Source organism: Chiloscyllium plagiosum, unplaced genomic scaffold, assembly GCF_037043375.1.
Source record: "Chiloscyllium plagiosum isolate Xiang-an unplaced genomic scaffold, Cpla_swu_hap1 HiC_scaffold_30, whole genome shotgun sequence".
Classification (NCBI taxonomy): Eukaryota; Metazoa; Chordata; class Chondrichthyes; order Orectolobiformes; family Hemiscylliidae; genus Chiloscyllium; species Chiloscyllium plagiosum.
Genome location: NW_028270168.1, coordinates 25,741,062 through 25,759,799, shown reverse-complemented (window position 1 = coordinate 25,759,799; position 18,738 = coordinate 25,741,062). Strand labels below are relative to the sequence as shown.

The 18,738-nt window shown below is 39.5% G+C and overlaps 1 protein-coding gene across 1 annotated transcript in view; it reads right to left on the bottom strand.

Moving 5' to 3' along the window:
* The window catches only part of fndc5a (fibronectin type III domain containing 5a), a 106,916-nt gene that overhangs the window by 23,935 nt on the left and 64,243 nt on the right, over nt 1-18,738 (bottom strand). Inside the window, exon 4 of the mRNA XM_043717634.2 lies at nt 69-146. Coding sequence (XP_043573569.1) covers nt 69-146 — 78 coding nt within the window. The remainder of the gene's footprint in view (nt 1-68; nt 147-18,738) is intronic.

Genomic DNA, 18,738 nt, shown 5'->3' with positions numbered 1-18,738 from the left:
TGAATGGCAGGTTAAACAAAACATATTTCGTCAAATTCAAAGACAAATGGTATAGAGCAAACACCCACCTGCCCACATGACGAGCACAACCAGAATAATGATCATCTCGCCCATCCTTAGTTGTGTATAATGTTGCTGAACCTCCTCTGTAAGACAGAGATCAAACAGCTCAGCCAGTGAGAAACATTGGATAACATTGCAAATCAGTGTGTAAAATTATAACGACTGACAAAATATCTATTACTTTAATAGGATGACTTATTTTACTGTTTCAATAAATAAATATTTAACAAACCTTTGAAAAACAAACATTGCCCATCAACTGCAGGAAAAGTACTTGAAATTGTTAAACACTGTTTATTAATTGTAGGTTGTGGCATTATAGAGAATAAACTATAGACACATTTCTATGTACGCAAGAAGAAAGATTTTGTCTGTGTAGGGTGGCACAGAATTGATAAATTATGTACTTGTAAACAGGTTGTTTTGCTATATTTGCAGCAACAGATGCAGCAAGTCTTCCTCTGTGGTTTGTATCACATTAATATGTCTCTCCCAACGTCTCAGCCTACTTGTCTCCTCTGTGTTCTTGTCCCTCACCATCTGCTTCTCTGTCCCTAACATCTTCTGCTTGCAACTTTGTTTCTATCTTTCTCACAGTGAGAATGAGTGAGCAAACACTAACAGAGCCAAGTTGGTACTGAGGTGAAACCTGCCTCTTTGGAATTTTGGGAGAGAGCTGGGAAATGGTAAGGATTTTAGTAAGAAACAATGGAACAGGATGGAATAACAGAGGGGAGGGAGTGGGAGGTTGGGGTCATATCATATTCTGTTTGATTATTTTATTGTAGATTTAGATATGTGTCCGGAATGGTGAAAGTGGGTGCCTGTAGACAAGTTGGTCAGTTTAATACTGCTCTGAAGGTTGTTTCAATAAAAGATACCTGAAATTAATAAAATCGTTTTAAAGAAAGACATTTTGCCATGTTGATCTTTTCTTAAAGAAATAGAAAGGGGATAATTTAATAGATTAAATAGATAATTTACTTAGTTCTAGACTTTCCTGACATTGGAGTTTAGTTTCTTAGCTTTTATTTAGTTGTATGCAGTGCAAGGAGCTGGAGCAATAGGAAATACAGCACCTTCCAGTCCAACTCGTCCATGCCAACCAGATATCTGAAATTAATCTAATCCTATTTGTCAGCATTTGGCCCATATCCCTGAGAAGACTTCCTATTAGTGTACCCATCCAGATGCCTTTTAAATGTTGTAATTTGTACTACTTCCTCTGGCAGTTCATTCTATATACACAACACCCCCTGCATGAAAACATTGCCCCCTAGGTCCCTTTTAAATCTTTCCCCTTTTACTTTAAATCTATGCCCTCTAGATCTGGACTCCCCTATTATGGGGAAAAGACCTTGACTATTCACCCTATCCATGCCCCTCATGATTTTATAAACCTCTATAAGGTCACATATCAGCCTCTGATGTTCCAGGGAAAATAGCCCCAGCCTATTCAACCTCTCCCTATAGCTCAAACCCCCCAACCTTGGTAACATCCTTATAAATTTTTTCTGAACCCTTTCAAGTTTCACAACATCCTTTGTCTAGCAGGGAGATCAGAATTGAATACAGTATTCCAAAGGTGGCCTGTTTCCATGTTGTACATCTCTATGACTGTATGACCACCTTTTGGCTTACTACTCTTAGTGTCCATTAACCTGAGCTTTCCCCTTTCCTGCCTTCAAGGCTTATCTGATACTGGTCTTGGCATCAATGCAAACCGATTTCAACAAGGGGTCAACCAGTGAGCTATAGGGTGTTGTCCCACCTGCCATCTTCATGGGAATACGACCTTAGGTGCAATTTGGAGGGGACATGGATGCATCGATGTTCAGAGGTGAAGGCTCGAGTCATACATTCCACATTGCGCCAGTTGTTGGTACAAAGCAAATTTCTCAGCCTTGATCTTGAATCTGGTGCAAAGCCATAGAGAATGCCTAATACATTAAAAATTCTATTTCTGCATGCACTTGCAGTCTTCAAAGCCATTGTCCTTGATATTACCTGCCTCTGTGGGTAGGGATATTGTGGGAAGGAATGGAATTTCATTCCCTCCCTATAAATATCAGAACTCCAATGTGATAGGTCATATGAAAGTGAATAATAAACTACAGCAGGCACATTAATATGGTCTAACAGTTGTGAGTTGGGTAAAGTATATTTCATCTTCAAATGATCAACACTGTTAATAGATATATATGAGATGCTGAGCAGCAATGCATCACTAACTTTGTTCTTCCAAATCAAAAATAACCTTGGTTTGTAACCATTGTGGGATAGTATGAAATATGAGATCACTTTCACAAATGAATGCATCAGTGACCACATGCGGTTTAATATTCAACACACACTACTTGTCAAAAACATTGCATCAAATGGGATAAACATTGAAATAGGTGATAAGTTGCTTGCCCTCCAATTTCTCCTCCCTCACTTGGACGGGAGATCTGATTTGTGCTTCAGCATTGCTGTGATAGGGAGGATTTTGACTCAGAGATTTGAAGCATCTTTCACTAACTGGGAGGACCTTGATACATGATTGGATTCATGGATGTGTAACAGTATTCCACTCCACATAAGCATTCCTGTGTGATGAGGCATAACCTGGATAATCTGATTTATGTGCGAGTTTTTGAATGCATCAATTCTGTTGAATTGCATTAGAAAGCTGTACAACTAAAAAGACACAATTGAAAAAAAACATTAATTCATGAATGAATATATAAATTATCTGTAGTGATAATAGCATAACAGTGTTTGTGTGCCAAACGACACAATGAGAAAAGAACTTTTCTCCAGCAAAATTTCATTGGAAAAGAACTGACAAGGGTGGAGCACAATCCATTGTATGTTGTTAAAGTGTTTGTATTCAGCCAACAAAAGATACAAACGAATATCGGACTACTATTTGAATGTTTTCATTAGGTTAGAAAATGCAGTGTGACTGTTTGATCTGAATATTTGATAACCTGAGCAAGACATAGCATTGATTTTTCAATTATCCAGATTTTGTAATGGTGGCAAAACTGTCAGCAATCACTAGAATTAGCCTGTGGAACTGACAATAACCTCCAGGGGCAGAGTTTCACAGCATCGGGAAGACTCTGTGGATCTTTAAAAAATGGTGGACGAGACCTGAAAGCAGAGATTCTAACCCAATTTTCTCCAGATCCTGTTTTTACTGGTGGATGAAGAAGGTGAATCGTGAATCGCACAGTTCAAAAACCCAAATTCAGCGGAGCCATCTGAAGTTAGTGCTGAGTTCAAACTGGTCTGATTTGGCTGCTCTGAGAGCTTTAACCTTAAAGTGTGGGAATCATAAATTTATGCAGAGAATGCAAATAGCCTTGAAGGGCGGAAGAAGTCAAAATATCCAGATTTAAGAAGATATTTTCCAATCTTTAAAAAAGAAATAAAAGGTCAAACTGTCACTAAGATTTAAAAACACCCCTACGAGAGTGATAAGCTGTCTAATGTGGGTTAGAAAAAAAATCATAAAATTATGCAGTTTCAAAAGATGTATTTGTCGACACTTCCTAAAGGCTATGATTATTGTATCATAATGAATGCTGGGGTGAGCTTCAAAAGTTGTAAATCTCAACAGGGAATTCTCAAATCACAGTTTTAGTGACAATTTAAAGAACCTATTAAAGGATTAGATGTCTTTAATTTAGGGTCTGATTAAAAGTTTGTTTCTTTTTATGAGCGATTGACTACTTGGAGAAGTTTAAAAGGTTTGAAAGGGTTTCTTGAATGGGAGTTCTTTTCACTAGAGAATGTGAGGACTGCAGATGCCGGAGATCAGAGTCGAGAGTGTGGTGCTGGAAAAGCACAGCAGGTCAGGCAACATCCAAGGAGCAGGAGAATTGACGTTTCAGGCATAAGCTGTTCATCAGTTCTTTTCACTGTCAAGTGGGCATGAATGATAGCTATTTTAAATTGTTAGCTTTTTTACTTTATCTCCATAAGACACCTTAGGTTGCCATATGGTAAGTAGTGGGCTATGGAGGTGGCACATTAATTAGCACGGAAGTGACACAGAAGTTATGAAACATCATGAGGTGAGTGGGTAGCATGAATTGGTGTAGGGGCAAGTGAATGGGAACTTGAGGTGACATGCATGTGACATAGGAGTATGAAAGGTCAAGAAATAGTATGAGAAGGGTGAGGACTAGATCGCTTGACAGCATTTAAAACAGCTAACATTCATTTGGCCACTTATCTCTCCTTCTTCTCGAGTTGACAGACCAATCTGATCCCGCCCGTTTTCCCGGGGTGAATATCAGATCTAATAGAGGCCTTTCAATTGAGGCAGGTCTGCCATGTCAGGACATTTCCCAATTTGATTCCGGAACTTAGGAGCAAAATCCTGGCCTGAAGTGTCTGTTACGGTCAGTGATTCACAAATTATAGTTAAGAGATGAATCCAAAAAGATAAATGTTAAAAAAAATGAATAAATCGGTCACTGAATTGTTTGTGACCAGTGGATTGTTTACCATGTTGAACACTGCGGCCAATGCAGTAGCATTGACGTTGGTAGTTTACCAGTCAATTTTAATAATGCTGGCTTTGTGGGCTAAAGGAAACTCTGTCCTGATTCCTTTTGTTATGAACTTGTGGGTGTACTGTAACTTTAAGAAAGTTAAAAGCTAGCAGAACTACTTGACAGGATCAAGTATTTTGAATAAGATACAGTGAAACCTCTTGGTCCAGCAGCTAGTGTAGCTGCTTGCCTGGAGACAAAAACAAATTTGAATTAGGCCAATCAGTTTAATTTTTACACCCCAAAACAACCAAACTCCAATCATGTTTGAATTCAGCATATTGACAATCTTAAAAGCCAATGACACAATCCAATGCTGTGGGGGTATAAGGCTGGGGAAAATTGAACAGTTGGGGGAGAACTGCCAAGCCACCAACACATGCAGACTGCCCAGCGAATAGTCTCTTAAAGGTACCTTTATCGATCAGTGACCTGTGAAACAGAAATCCTTAAGAAGAAGAAAAGAAGACAGAGCAAGATATAAAGAGCAGATTTGATAGCTGGCTGGTTTTGAAAGTTGCATTTTTCTTAAATCTTAATCAGGGGATTTTATCGGACTAGTATTGTAGAAGGGGAAGGTAAAATATAGGTTGGAGGAAGAGTTGTAATAGTTAGTTAATTATTCTCTGTTATACTTTAAGAAATAAAGTTGTTAATTTTTACTTTAAATAGTGACGTTTGGGATAGTTCTTGGCCTCTCGAATTTTCATAAATTACCGCATGGGGTAAATCTTTTCTGTGTGGCTGGTTTAAAATAGCAGTGGTGGTGATGGGGGTGGGTGGTGTTTAGTATTGTAACAGTTCCAACAGTGGGTTGCTGGTTAGTTGGCTTCCAACACTCAGGATGAGAGACGTGTATTTTCTTTTTACTTCCATTGCAGGTTTACTCAATGGCAGTTCTCAAGGTTGTGACATCAACAGTACACTAGTCCAAACATTAGGATGTCAGGCCATTATACATAAAGATAATCATTACTTTTGGTTTTAACCACGTCAACAAGAGGTAGTTTTCTGATGAGGTGGCAGTGGTGATGAGGTCTGGGGGTCGGGGTGGGGGGGTGGGTGTTGGGGAATAATTGCCGCCCCCCCCCCCCATAATATCTTCCTGTTAAGTTTCTTACTGTTTAAAACTTTCTTGACATACAGAAGCAGCATTCCAGAGGTCTCACAGTGGACTTTTCCAGACAGCACCTGCATTTTCATCCACAGTCATTTGTTAGTGGCAGATATCTTTTAAATAACATTAAAAGGCTAACAATGTCTATGGTACTTTGGGATTCTGATCTGTGAGCATGCCATTTCCTCTGCAGGACAAATGCAATGACATCCATTCTCAGTTCGTTACTAAAGAGAAAGTGAACAACAAATTGAACATAAAGCCCCCTCCCCCAACACTCACACAAAGTTCTGGGCAGGATGTCTGTGATCACAGATTTGATTTCCCAGCAATGTGGGTGATGTTTTAGTGGTACAATTGAAGGAACAAGCTCTAACAGAATAACCTGGCATTGTGTCTTAACCCTTTCCACAAAAGCTGATAGATTGTGGTCAGTATTGCTGTGGTCTCTTTGTATCCATTATGGACATATACTTTCAAAGTGATTGAGAGCCATTAGCAATCCAAAGGTTTCCTTCTCTACTGTGGAGCACAGTTCCTAACATTTGTTTAATTTTTTGGATAAGTACTGAATTGGTCTCTCCATTCCAGATTCATCTTCCTGAAGGAGGGCAGTTCCTGAAGGAGGGCAGCTTAACTTGGAGGTGCACGCAGCACAGGGTCAGTTCATACTGATTTTGCTTTGCCCAATGGTAAGTCTATCAGCATGGCTATTGTGCTAAGGTTTAGGACCACGGCACAAGAAAAGGTTTTCAACTGATGAAGTGCTTTTTACTACCCTTCTGATCATTTTAACTTCCCAGCTAATGGGCAACATTTCTCACTAAAAAATTTTGAACTCTTCGGCATTTGAGAATATGTCACTTGAGAAGCATGGCTAAAAACAACAAGTATTATCTTCCTGATATCTCCCAATATTGCAACTTTCAAACATAATGCTCCTTTCTAAACTTTTTTCAATGCTTTCTTTGCCTAAATAATTTATTCCACCTTGAGATTTTTTCAAAATTGTACTCAGCTGTAATATTTCAAAACTGACATCTGGCCTTGTTAGGGTGCCCAGCCAACTCAGCGATCCAATTAGACCTCCCGTCCTTCATTTCAGTTTTGGAAGCTGCTGCATCTTATTCTGACGTTCTATTAGACTAATAGCAATAGGGCTAATATTTTCCAAATGAGATTGCTGATGTAAAGTGACATTTGTTCCATCCCACTTGGTTTCCAAGCCAATGTACTTAAAAGCTCAGAAGTCTGACTTCCAAGTTTGAATTTGGCTTAAGTCCATTTGTCACAATGCTTGCAAATTCTCTGCTCCCACCCTGCAAAAAAAATCTTTATGAATCATAAAGATGTCTGGAAGTTGCAACTCAGTGTCAGTAAAACATAGAAGACAGCCCAATCTTAATAAGACAGACCTTAGTATGAATAAGCAAACTCGAGAGGCATCATTCAGGCCATATACACATTTCTTCAGATTCCAGAATGTCCTCAATGTATTTGGTGCCTCTTTTGGAGGGTGAAGAAAAACTTTCCTCTTAACTTGACCTCCCTACAGAAATGCAGCTTCAGCACCAATTGATCTAAGCCCCCAAACATTAGCTGCTGATAAAGCCAAGAAAATTTAAAAATTGCTTTTCCAACCATGAATGAATCTAATTTTATCTTGATCCCATTTACTTTGGTCTTATAATTCTCAACAGGAAATATCTATGCTGTGCATAGAATGTAGAACATTACAGCACTTCAGCCCACAATGTTGCACTGACCTGTGAAATCAATCTGAAGCCCATCTAACCAACATTATTCCATTTTCATCCATATGTTTATCTAATGACCATTTAAATACCCTTAAAGTTGGCGAGTCTACTACTGTTGCAGACAGTGCGTTCCATACCCCTACTACTCTCCAAGTAAAGAAACTATCTCTGATATCTGTCCTATGTCTATCTCCCCTCAGTTTAAAGCTATGTCCCCTCGTGCTAGCCATCACCATCTGAGGAAAAAAGCTCTCACTGTCTACTCTATCTAACCCTCTGGCTATCTTATATGTCTCAATTAAGTCACCTCTAAACCTTCTTTCCAATGAAAACAAGCCTCAAGTCCCTTAGCCTTTCTTCGTAAGACCTTCCCTCCATTCCAGGCAACATCCTAATAAATCTCCTTTGAACCCTTTCCAAAACTTCCACATCCTTCCTATAATGCAGTGACCAGAACTGTACGCAATACTCCAAGTGTGGCCGCACCAGAGTTCTGTACAGCTGCAGCATGACCTCATCATTCCAAAACTCAATCCCTCCAGTAATAAAAGCTAACACACCATATGCCTTCTCAACAACCCTATCAACCTGGGTAGCAAATTTCAAATATAGAAATGACAAACAGCAGTGGACCCAAAACAGATCCTTGTGGTACACCACTAGTAACTGAACTCCAAGATGAGCATTTCCCATCAACCACCATCCTCTGTCTTCTTTTAGCTGGCCAATTTCTGATTGAAACTGCTAAATCACCCTCAACCTCATGCCTCTGTATTTTGTGCAATAACCTACTGTGGGGAATCTTATTAAATGCCTTACTGAAGTCTATATACACCACATTGACTGCTTTATCCTCACTCACCTGTTTGGTCAACTTCTCATAGAAGTCAATAAGGTTTGTGAGGCACGACCGACCCTTAACAAAACTGTGTTGACTATCCCTAATCAACTTATTCCTTTCGAGATGATTATAAATCCTATCTCTTCTGCCCTTTTCCAACACTTTACCCACAACCGAAGTAAGGCTCACTGGTCTACAATTACCAGGGTTGTCTCTACTCCCCTTTTTGAACAAGGGAAAAACATTTGCTATCCTCAAGTCTTTTGGCACTATTGCTGTAGACAATGATGACATAAAGATCAAAGCCAATCTCCTCCCTGGCTTCCAAGAGAATCTTAGGATAAATCCTATCCAGCCTAGGGAACATATCTATTTTTACCCTTTCCAGAATTGCTAATACCTCCCCCTTGTGAACCTCAATTCCATCTAGTCTAAGAATCCTAAAGAAGGGCTTATGCCCGAAACGTCGATTCTCCTGTTCCCTGGATACTGCCTGACCTGCTGCGCTTTTCCAGCAACACATTTTCAGCTCTGATCTCCAGCATCTGCAGACCTCACTTTCTCCTCAATTCCATCTAGTCTAGTAGCTTGTATCTTAGTATTCTCCTTGACAACATTGTCTTTTTCTAGTGTGAATACTAATGAAAAACATTCATTTAGTGCTTCCCCTATCTCCTCTGACTCCATGCACAACTTCTCCGTATTATCCTTCATTGTCCCTAATCTTATTCTAGTCATTTTTTTATTCCTGATATCCCCATAGATATCAGTTTTAATGAGAGGGCTCTTTATCCCCTATTTTGCACCTCAGTGTACATCACTAACTTTCTCCAACTTTGTAGTTCTCATTGTTTGGCATCTTTCATTAACCCACCTTCTAGTTTATTCAAGGTTATAAACACTTCTTGACCTTCTGTTAAAAGGATTTCCTGTTAAAAGGATTTCTTGCAATGGTTTGTGATCTCCTTTCACAGGGAGTGTTCACTCATGGACCCATTTTGAGCCTGAGCTTTGTTTTCATCCCTCCAATTTGTATTTCATGTTTATTATAATAGAGGAAATGGAGACACCTGGAGAAGGTTATTGGTAAAGATGGAAAAATAATAATTCTGCAGCTAGGGAACCAAATTATTCAGATGCATTCTTCAAGGTTTCATGCTATGAATTAAAAATTTACAGTTTCTGAAAGAATTATAGAAAATAGAGAGGAGCGAGGTACCTCTCAGATCCATACGTTACACAGCTATGAGAATCAAACTGCCACAACTGACATGAATATTTCATGTTCCTGATCCGTGCTTCTGCCCCTCATTCAACTTTTATATATTCCAGTGGCCTTCCCCGTTCTACCTATAATTTCTGCATTGACTTATCCCTTCTAGTTAATATTTTACTTTATTATCCACTTTTGTTAGCTCTCCTTAGTGATCAATAACTGCATTGACTATGACAACTGATTTGTTCATCATCAGACAAACTGTGGCAGTTTGATCCTCATAGCTCTGTGCCATATGGATCTGAGAGGTACCTGGCTCCTCTTTATTTTCTATTACTGTGATGTGGGGATGCCGGAGTTGAACTGGGATAGACTCGGCCAAAAATCAAATGACACCAGGTTATAGTCAAACAGATTTATTTGAAATTGCAAGTTCAAATAAGACAGTTGGACTATAACCTGGTAACGTTTGATTTTTGACCTTTTCTATAACTCTTTCAGAACCTGTAAATTTTTAATTCATACCATGCAACATGGAAGAATGTCTAGTTGGTTCCTTTGCTGTCCACTTCTTATTTTTCCACCTTTACCCCTGACCTTCTCCTGGTCTCTTCATATAAGAAACCATATCGCCCAGATTGATGTGGGTTTCTGATGGCCTTGTTTGTTAACGCTTGCTGAATTCTGTGAGAATTTGGCTTTAATGATACCTGCATGCAGTGCGTTCAAATGCTCTGAAAAAGCAGAACTAATTGTAAAACCTTCCAGAGCTGGGATTGTTCACTTTTTACTGATGAAACTTAGGATTCCTACCACAAAATAACTGATACGGTCTGTATCCTCCCACCATCTGCAATGAATTATACAAACAAGGAGCAAAGGTAGGTCACTCTGCACTTCAATCCTGCTCTGCCATTCAATAAGATCATGGCTGATTTGATTTTAACTTCATTCTGCATCCTTGCATATCTTCGATAATGTTTCATCCATTTGGCAATCAAAAATCTATCCATCTTTACCTTTAAAAATATTTGAAGATGCTGCATCCATTGCCTTTTGAGATGGGGAATTCTCTCAACTCAGTAAATGTTTTTTCATCTCTGTCATAAATGGGTGACCCTTTCATACTTAGACCATGACCTCTAGTTCTAGTTTCTCTCACAAGAAAAAACTTCCTTTCGACATTCAGCTGGTGAGGAACCATTCAGGATCTCAAGACTTTTTAGTATATACATTTAAGCAAGGGCAGATGATAACTTCTTCAACCAAACTTTTACAAACCATTTTGTCTGTTACTGCATGGCTCCTTTCACATAACCCATTGTTAAAAGGGCTTTCTGCTGCTCCATTCATAATTATGTCCATATTCACACACCTTGCTTTGAAGTCTTCAATAGGAAACATCACATATTATCAGTGAGAAATCCAGTCAGTGAACATAGAACGTTACAGTGCAGTCCAGGCCCTTTGGCCCTCGATGTTGTGCTGACCTGTGAAATTAACCTGATGCTCACTTAACCTAGACCATTCCATTATTATCCATATGTATGTCCAATGCCCATTTAAATGCCTTTAATGTCGGCGAGTCTACTACTGTTGCAGGCAGGCCGTTTCATGCCCCTACTATTCTCTGGGTAAAGAAACAACTCCGATATCTGTCTTAAATCTATCACCCCTCAATTTAAAGCTATGTCTCCTCATGTTAGCCTTCATCATCCAAGGAAAAAGGCTCTCACTGTCCACCCTATCTAACCCTCTGATTATCTTATATGTCTTGATTTAGTCATCTCTCAACCTTCTTCTCTCCAATGAAAACAGCCTCAGCCCCTCAGCCTTTCCTCATAAGACCTTCCTTCCATACCACGCAACATCCTAGTAAATCTCCTCTGAACCCTTTCCAAAGCTTCCACATCCTGCCTATATTGTGGTGACCAGAACTGTACGCAATACTCCAAGTACGGCCTCACCAGTGTCTTGACCTCATGGCTCTGAAACACAATCCCTCTACCAATAAATGCCAACAGACCATAAGCCTTTTTAATAACCCTATCAACCTGTGTGGCAACTTTCAGGGATTTATGTAACTGGACACCGAGACCTCTATGCTCATCTACACTGCAAAGAATTTTACCATTAGCCCAGTACTCTGCACTCCTGTTACTTCTTCCAAAGTGAACTACCTCACACCTTTCCTCATTAAACTCCATTTGCCACTTCGCAGCCCAGCTCTGCATCTTATCTATGTCCCTGTGTAACCCACAACATCTTTCGGCACTATCCACGACTCTGCATACATTAGTGTCATTCCGCAAATTTACTAACCCATCCTTCTACATCCACCTCCAGATCATTTATAAAAATGACAAAAAGCACTGGCCCCAAAACAGATCCTTGCGGTACACCACTGGTAACTGAGCTCCAGTATGAACATTTCCCATCAGCCACCACCCTCTGTTTTCTTTCAGCTAGCCAATTTCTGATCCAATTCGCTAAATTACCCTCAATCCGATGCCTCTGTATTTTTGTGCAATATCCACCGTGTGGAACTTATCAAATGCCTTATTGAAGTCCATACACACCACGTCAATCACTTTACCTTCATCCATCTGTTTTGTCACCTTCTTGAAGAACTCAATAAGGTTAGTTAGGCACGACCTACCCTTCACAAAACTGTGTTGACTATCCCGAATCAAGTTATTCCTTTCCAGATGATTATAAATCCTATCTCTTATAACCTTTTCCAACACTTTACCCACAACCAAAGAAAGGCTCACTGGTCAGTAATTACCAGGTTATCGCTACTCCCCTTCTTGAATAAGGGAACAACATTTGCTATCCTCCAGTCTTCTGGCACTACCCCGTCAACAATGGTAACATAAAGATCAAAGCCAAAGGTTCTGGAATCTCCTCTCTGGCTTCCCAGAGAATCCTAGGATAAATCCCATCCAGCCCAGAGTCTTATCTATTTTCAGATCTTCCAAAATTGCAAAAATTCCTCTTTGTCAACCGCAATCCCATCTAATCTAATAGCCTGTATTTCCACATTCTCATTAACATTGCCCTTTTCCAATGTGAATTCTGATGGAAAGTATTCATTTAGCACTTCTCCTATGTCTTCAGATTCCACACACAACTTCCCACTACTATCTTTGATTGGCTGTAATCTAACTCTAGTCATTCTTTTATTCCTGATAAAGCTATAGAAGACTTAAGGTTTTCTTTGATCCTTTTCGCCAACAATTCTCATGTTCCCTCCTGGCTCTTCTCAGCCCTCTCCTTCGATCTTTTCTGGCTACCTCTTAACTCTCAATCCTCTTAACCGAGCCTTCACACCTTATCCTCACATAAGCCTTCTTCTTCCTCTTGACAAGATATTCAACTTCTTTAGTAAACCATGGCACTCTCTCTCGACAACTACCTCCTTGCCTGATAGGTATATACTTATCAAGGACCTGCAGTAGCTGTGATTTGGAGATGCCGGTATTGGAGTGGGGTGTACAAAGTTAAAAATCACACAACACCAGGTTATAGTCCAACAGGTTTAATTGGAAGCACACTAGCTTTCGCAGCGTCACTCCTTCATCAGGTGCTAACTGCAGTAACTTCTAATTGCAGTAGCTGTTCCTTGAATAAGCTCCACATTTCAAGTGTGTCCATCCCCTGCAGTTTCCTTCCTCATCCTATGCATCCTAAATCTTGCCTAATGGCATCATAATTGCCTTTCCCCCAGTTATACCTCTTTCCCTGAGGGAAATACCCATCCCTGCCCATTGCTATTGTAAACATAATCAAATTGTGGTCACTATTGCTCAAAGTGATCCAAGTCCAGTCCCTATGCACTTTTTCATTACCTTATCCACAAGTATTTTCTTATCATCCTAAATATTACTATTGAATGACAAAATGTGGTGGCTAAATCTATGAAATTATTTTATTTTACTTTATCCTGTACCTTTAAATCTACAGTCATTACTTTATTCAAATCTCTTTTTATAAGCTATGACAGTTTTTTTTGATGATTTTTAACAAAACCCACACCTATCACTTATCTCTTTCATAAGCTTATCATACTGCACATTCCGTATTCACACATCTATTACAGAAATGTTTATCTTTTAGAAGAAAGTTAGGCAAATTGCCTCTGTAATTTTCACAAAATTGACATTTTGTCCAATGAACCTCCACCCCCGACATTAAAAATACTTCTTTAGTTTCTTACTGGACAATTGGTGTTCCATTTAAGAAGTCCAGTAGTGTCTCAGTTGTGTAGATTGCAAATTTTCTGATTTTCCAAATAGATTAGCTTTGTCATTTTCCAAATCTACAAGTTATCACAAGTCAGCTAATAGAGTAGAATGACACTTGGATGCATGCTTACTATCATATACACATTTGCTTACTTGGCATTCTGTTATTTAACACCTACAAATTGTAATCAGCTAAGTATCCCTGGTGAAAATAATTAATTTTCTAAAGAGAAGATCTTGAGCAAGCGAATACCTGAGACAGTGAGCCTACTGTTGCTCCAAATGTGTATGTTTATCTAAAGAATATCCTTTTAAAAATAATCTCCTCTACTGTGTACAAGTCTCCTTCCTTTGCCAACTATTTCTGCTGCTTAGGGAGTCGGCAGCCGAGGGATAGTCTAAAAATTACAGCCAACATTCAGGAGTGAAAATACAAACACTTGCACACCCAAAGGCTGGTTGTAGTTTATAGTTTTCTTTCACAGATGGCAAATAATACAGTGAGTAAATAAAAAACAAAACATACTCTATATCTGTTAACTAAAGGTATACATTTTATAGGAAATGCTGGATTTTAATAGGTCAGCCATGACCTCACTGAATGGTAGACAAGCTCAGGGGGGCTAAATGGTCTATTTCTGTTTCTGTGCTCCTGGATAATAGATTAGATTAGATTAGATTAGATTACTTACAGTGTGGAAACAGGCCCTTCGGCCCAACAAGTCCACACCGACCCGCCGAAGCGCAACCCACCCATACCCCTACATTTACCCCTTTAACCTAACACCACGGGCAATTTAGCATGGCCAATTCACCTGACCCGCACATCTTTGTGACTGTGGGAGGAAACCGGAGCACCTGGAGGAAACCCACACAGACACGGGGAGAATGTGCAAACTCCACACAGTCAGTCGCCTAAGGCGGAATTGAACCCGGGTCTCTGGCGCTGTGAGGCAGCAGTGCTAACCACTGTGCCACCGTGCCGCCCACAAGGACTGAACCTGGTCTCTATAGTTTAGCACTATAGCACAATATTTGACAAAAGTTGAATCAGAACAGCTATTCGTGACATAGAGATGTGCAGCATGGAAACAGATCTTTCAATCCAATTTGTCCATACCAACCAGATATCCTAAATTAATCTAGTCTCATTTGCCAGTATTTGGCCTATATCCCTCTAAACCCTTCCCTTTCATATACACATCTAGATGCCTTTAAATACTGTAACTGTACCCCCCTCCACCACCTAATCTGGCAGCTGTTTGCATACAAACATCACTGTTCATTTGTATAATCTATTAAAGTTAAAGCAGTAACACAATTTTTGTATGGTGTTCACTTTTTAAAATAAAATGTGATTTGGATTCACTATAGTTAATGACTACAATACTCCTATCAGTTCACAATCGTCAAGACTATAAGGTTGCGAGTGGAATTTGAATTGGAACCTACGAGGTTGTCTGTATTGGTTGCATGCACATCGGATGTTTGAGATGTGAATAGCAGAAATTCTTTATTCTTTTTAAATAGTTTGAATGGATGCTGTAGGAAATCACTTCATGTTTAATTAATACTTTAGTTGAAATCCTGTTTATGTTCTGTTAAATTGTTTATAAGTAATGTCACTAATTAGATACAAAGTCAAAATTCATGAAAATGTTAAGGAGTTTTGCAGTAGTGTACACAGCATTATTTCAGAGCTTAAGGGTTCAATTAGGAGCATTAAACAAGATCCATACTTAGAGTACAGTCATTGTTTAGATTGCCTCTGTATTAACAACAATTACTATTTTATCATTAATCAATATTACTCTTAAATGAAGAGCCTCATTGTATCAAGGGTTTACTTTTTTAATGAAACCTGAAAGTTTTGCATTTCACAAAGTACTACTAGATCTATTTGAGGAACAATAGTGCAGGCAATTATGCAGGGATGAGATATACCTTATTGCTGATTTCATATTCTATATATTAAATTGTGATTACTTAAATGAATGTAAAGAAACAAAGAAACAAAGGAGATCTATAAAAAGTAGTAAAACATTTTACACTGCATTGAATGATAATGAAGTCTTCTTAATCTGTTCAATTCAGGATCACAATGTGACCATTTGATTGATTACTGTATTCATTCAGCTATAGTCTACCATCCTCAGGACATATTTTGTTTGATATCAGTATTTGTTTAATCATTCAGAAGGAACATAGAATACTCACAAGGTATATAAAATGTATGTAAGCCATGACTTTGTTGGTACTTTCTAAAGAAGTTGACAAACATGGCGGTGTAGCTAAACTCAGAATTAGGGCGGTACACAAGGAGGTGCTTGACAAGAACGTGCAGAAAGGGCTGCTGCCTGGCTTGCTGTGTTCTTCCAGCATCCTGCCTGTGTACTATGATTTTGTCAGTAGCTGTTCTGTCTTTGAGTCAGAAAGTTGTTATTTACCTACATCAAAACTGAGCAGAATAATCAAACTGAGATGCTCCAGTGCAGTACTGACGGAGTGCTGCACTGTTGAAGGTGTATGTCTTCTGGATGAGATGGTGAAGCCTCATCTGCTATCTCAGATGATATAAAAGATTCCACAGTACTATTTTGAAGCAGGGGAGTTATTGCTAGTGGCCTGGCTGATACTTATCCCTTAATCAACATTACAAGAACAGATTATCTGGCCACATTGTGGAAGTTTCCTTTGCACAAACTGGTTGCTGTGTTCCTACATTACATGAGTAACTGCATTGGAAAAGTATGTCAGGGCAGATTTAAACAACAGTAGAAATAATTCAATTTGGCCATTTTGCTTTTAGCTCTTCCTGTCAAAAGAAACTTTACTTTTTTTACAGTATCTCCTGGGTAGCAATTATTTATTTTACAAGAGTTTGCCATGGCAGCTAGATTATACACAATTATACTGTGCAACCCAATTAGATAAAAAATAAGTTCTGTACAATTCTTTATTGATAAGAATATGAAAATGTAGAGAGAAGAAAATGTGCAAAACAGTTACAGTAAGTGTGCTGCTGAAACATCAGTGCACCTCTTTTGACCAGTAATAAATCATCAGACTCCTTTATTGGAAATTCATTGCAGAACAGTTTCCCTATCACTAGTGCAGCTCTACATTAATGTAGCAGGATTGAGAGTAGGTAGGGTGAAACTATTCCCATTACTGGATGACACCAGAGAACATCAATATAAAGGTGATTGCCAAAAGCTTCAGAGGTGACATGAGATAAAATGTTTATGCTGCAATTGATTAGGATCTGGAATGCCCTGACTGACAATGTGCTAGATGAAGATTCAATCTGAAGGGAAAAAGAAAATTTTCAGGGCGTTTGGGAAAGGAATTAAAATGAGTGGGACTAACTGAGTTGCTCTCACAAACAGCTGGCATGGACACGATGAGTTGAATGGCATCCTTTTGTACTGTAATCATTCTATAATTTACAAAGCTATTGCAGTAAAGTGTCAACAGACAATCACAAAAGCAAGATATGTAAAACAGTGATCATCATCCCTGTAAATGGTGCCTGAGAATCATCACTGGGCTGGGTTTGGCAATAATAGATGAAGTTCAATATTTAATGTTAAACTAGAAAACGAATATTAAATTACAGCATGCTTGGGTGTTATGCAGAGTAGCATTGGAAGGCATGGTAGGCTATGAAAGTGGGTTTATTGGCAGTGGCCATCACAGTGGCCACCACAGGGGGTGCAGACAAGAACAGGGTGGACATCATTAAAGTGTATTATCAGGCTCAGAGGGCAGGGAGGATAGTTGGAGGCAGAAGTTTAATGTTGTGTCTCTACATGGATGGGTGGGAATAGGCTGTCAGAATGGTGCAAAGGAAAAGGGACACGGAGCTCATTGGGGGTGGGGGATGGGACAGAAGTGGGCAGGGGGAGGATGTTGTTGCTGATGGTAATCAGCTGTGCTCTCTGCTGACATTTGATGTTGTCTGGAACATGCCCAGGTTAGCCGGAGTCAGTGTCGCGTCATGTCTGCTAAACAAAGGGTGTTGAAGGGACAAATAGAGGCCACTTAAATTTGCAATAATTTCATTGTGTATTTGCAATGCATGCAGAGTGAAAGTGCCTCGAATTCAAATGCTAGTCAAAGGAAAATTGCCAGGGTCCTTACAAATTGAATGTTGACATTTCAGCGATGCAGAACTTAGTATCAAGGACTTAAAAAGAGACCAATGCTGGTCAAGAGTGAACCATGATTAATGTAAGTTCGAAGGGTGTTGTGAGAGAACATTGCTTCAGTATCTCTCATTCAAGTTTAACAATGTTCTGTGCTGAGTGCAATGAAAAATTGAACAATTGATGTGGGTCTGAGATGTGAATAGGATCAAAGCACAGCAGACACTCCCTTTTGCGGTAATGTGTTGATCTTTCAACTGACATGACACCTTCACCAAGTTGGTGCACATGTTGAGGCTGAATGGTAGAGACATGTCTGTCATTATCATGGTGCAGGATGTCTCACTGTATGCAGAAATGTGTACAGACCTTACTTGCAGTGCATGCCACTGATGGTCCTTCTAAAAGCTGCCTTTAACTCCTTGTGTTTACAACTTAGGCCATTTCCACTGATAATATGCTGAGCTGCTGGTGGGATGTTGGTCACATAGGTACCTTCTGAAGAAGTGAAAATGACTGCAGGACCAGAGCCGATGATAAGCTCAGGAACAGCCTCAGGCCACCACAGAAGCCATGTAGTATCCAGCTCAGGGATAAGTTGTAGCCAGGGCCCTCTCAAGGTCCACAGGAGTTCCAGAGATTTTGATTCTGTAATGGAACTGAGCTGGATGCTAGAGCAGGACCTGAGGGTTGCAGGCATGGGAGACCATCCTCTCTTGATGACTGTGAAGGTGACAGCCAGTCAGGTCACCTGTCAATCACTGGAAGGAGCAAGTCACAGAGGTTCTGTGTGGGCTGTCTC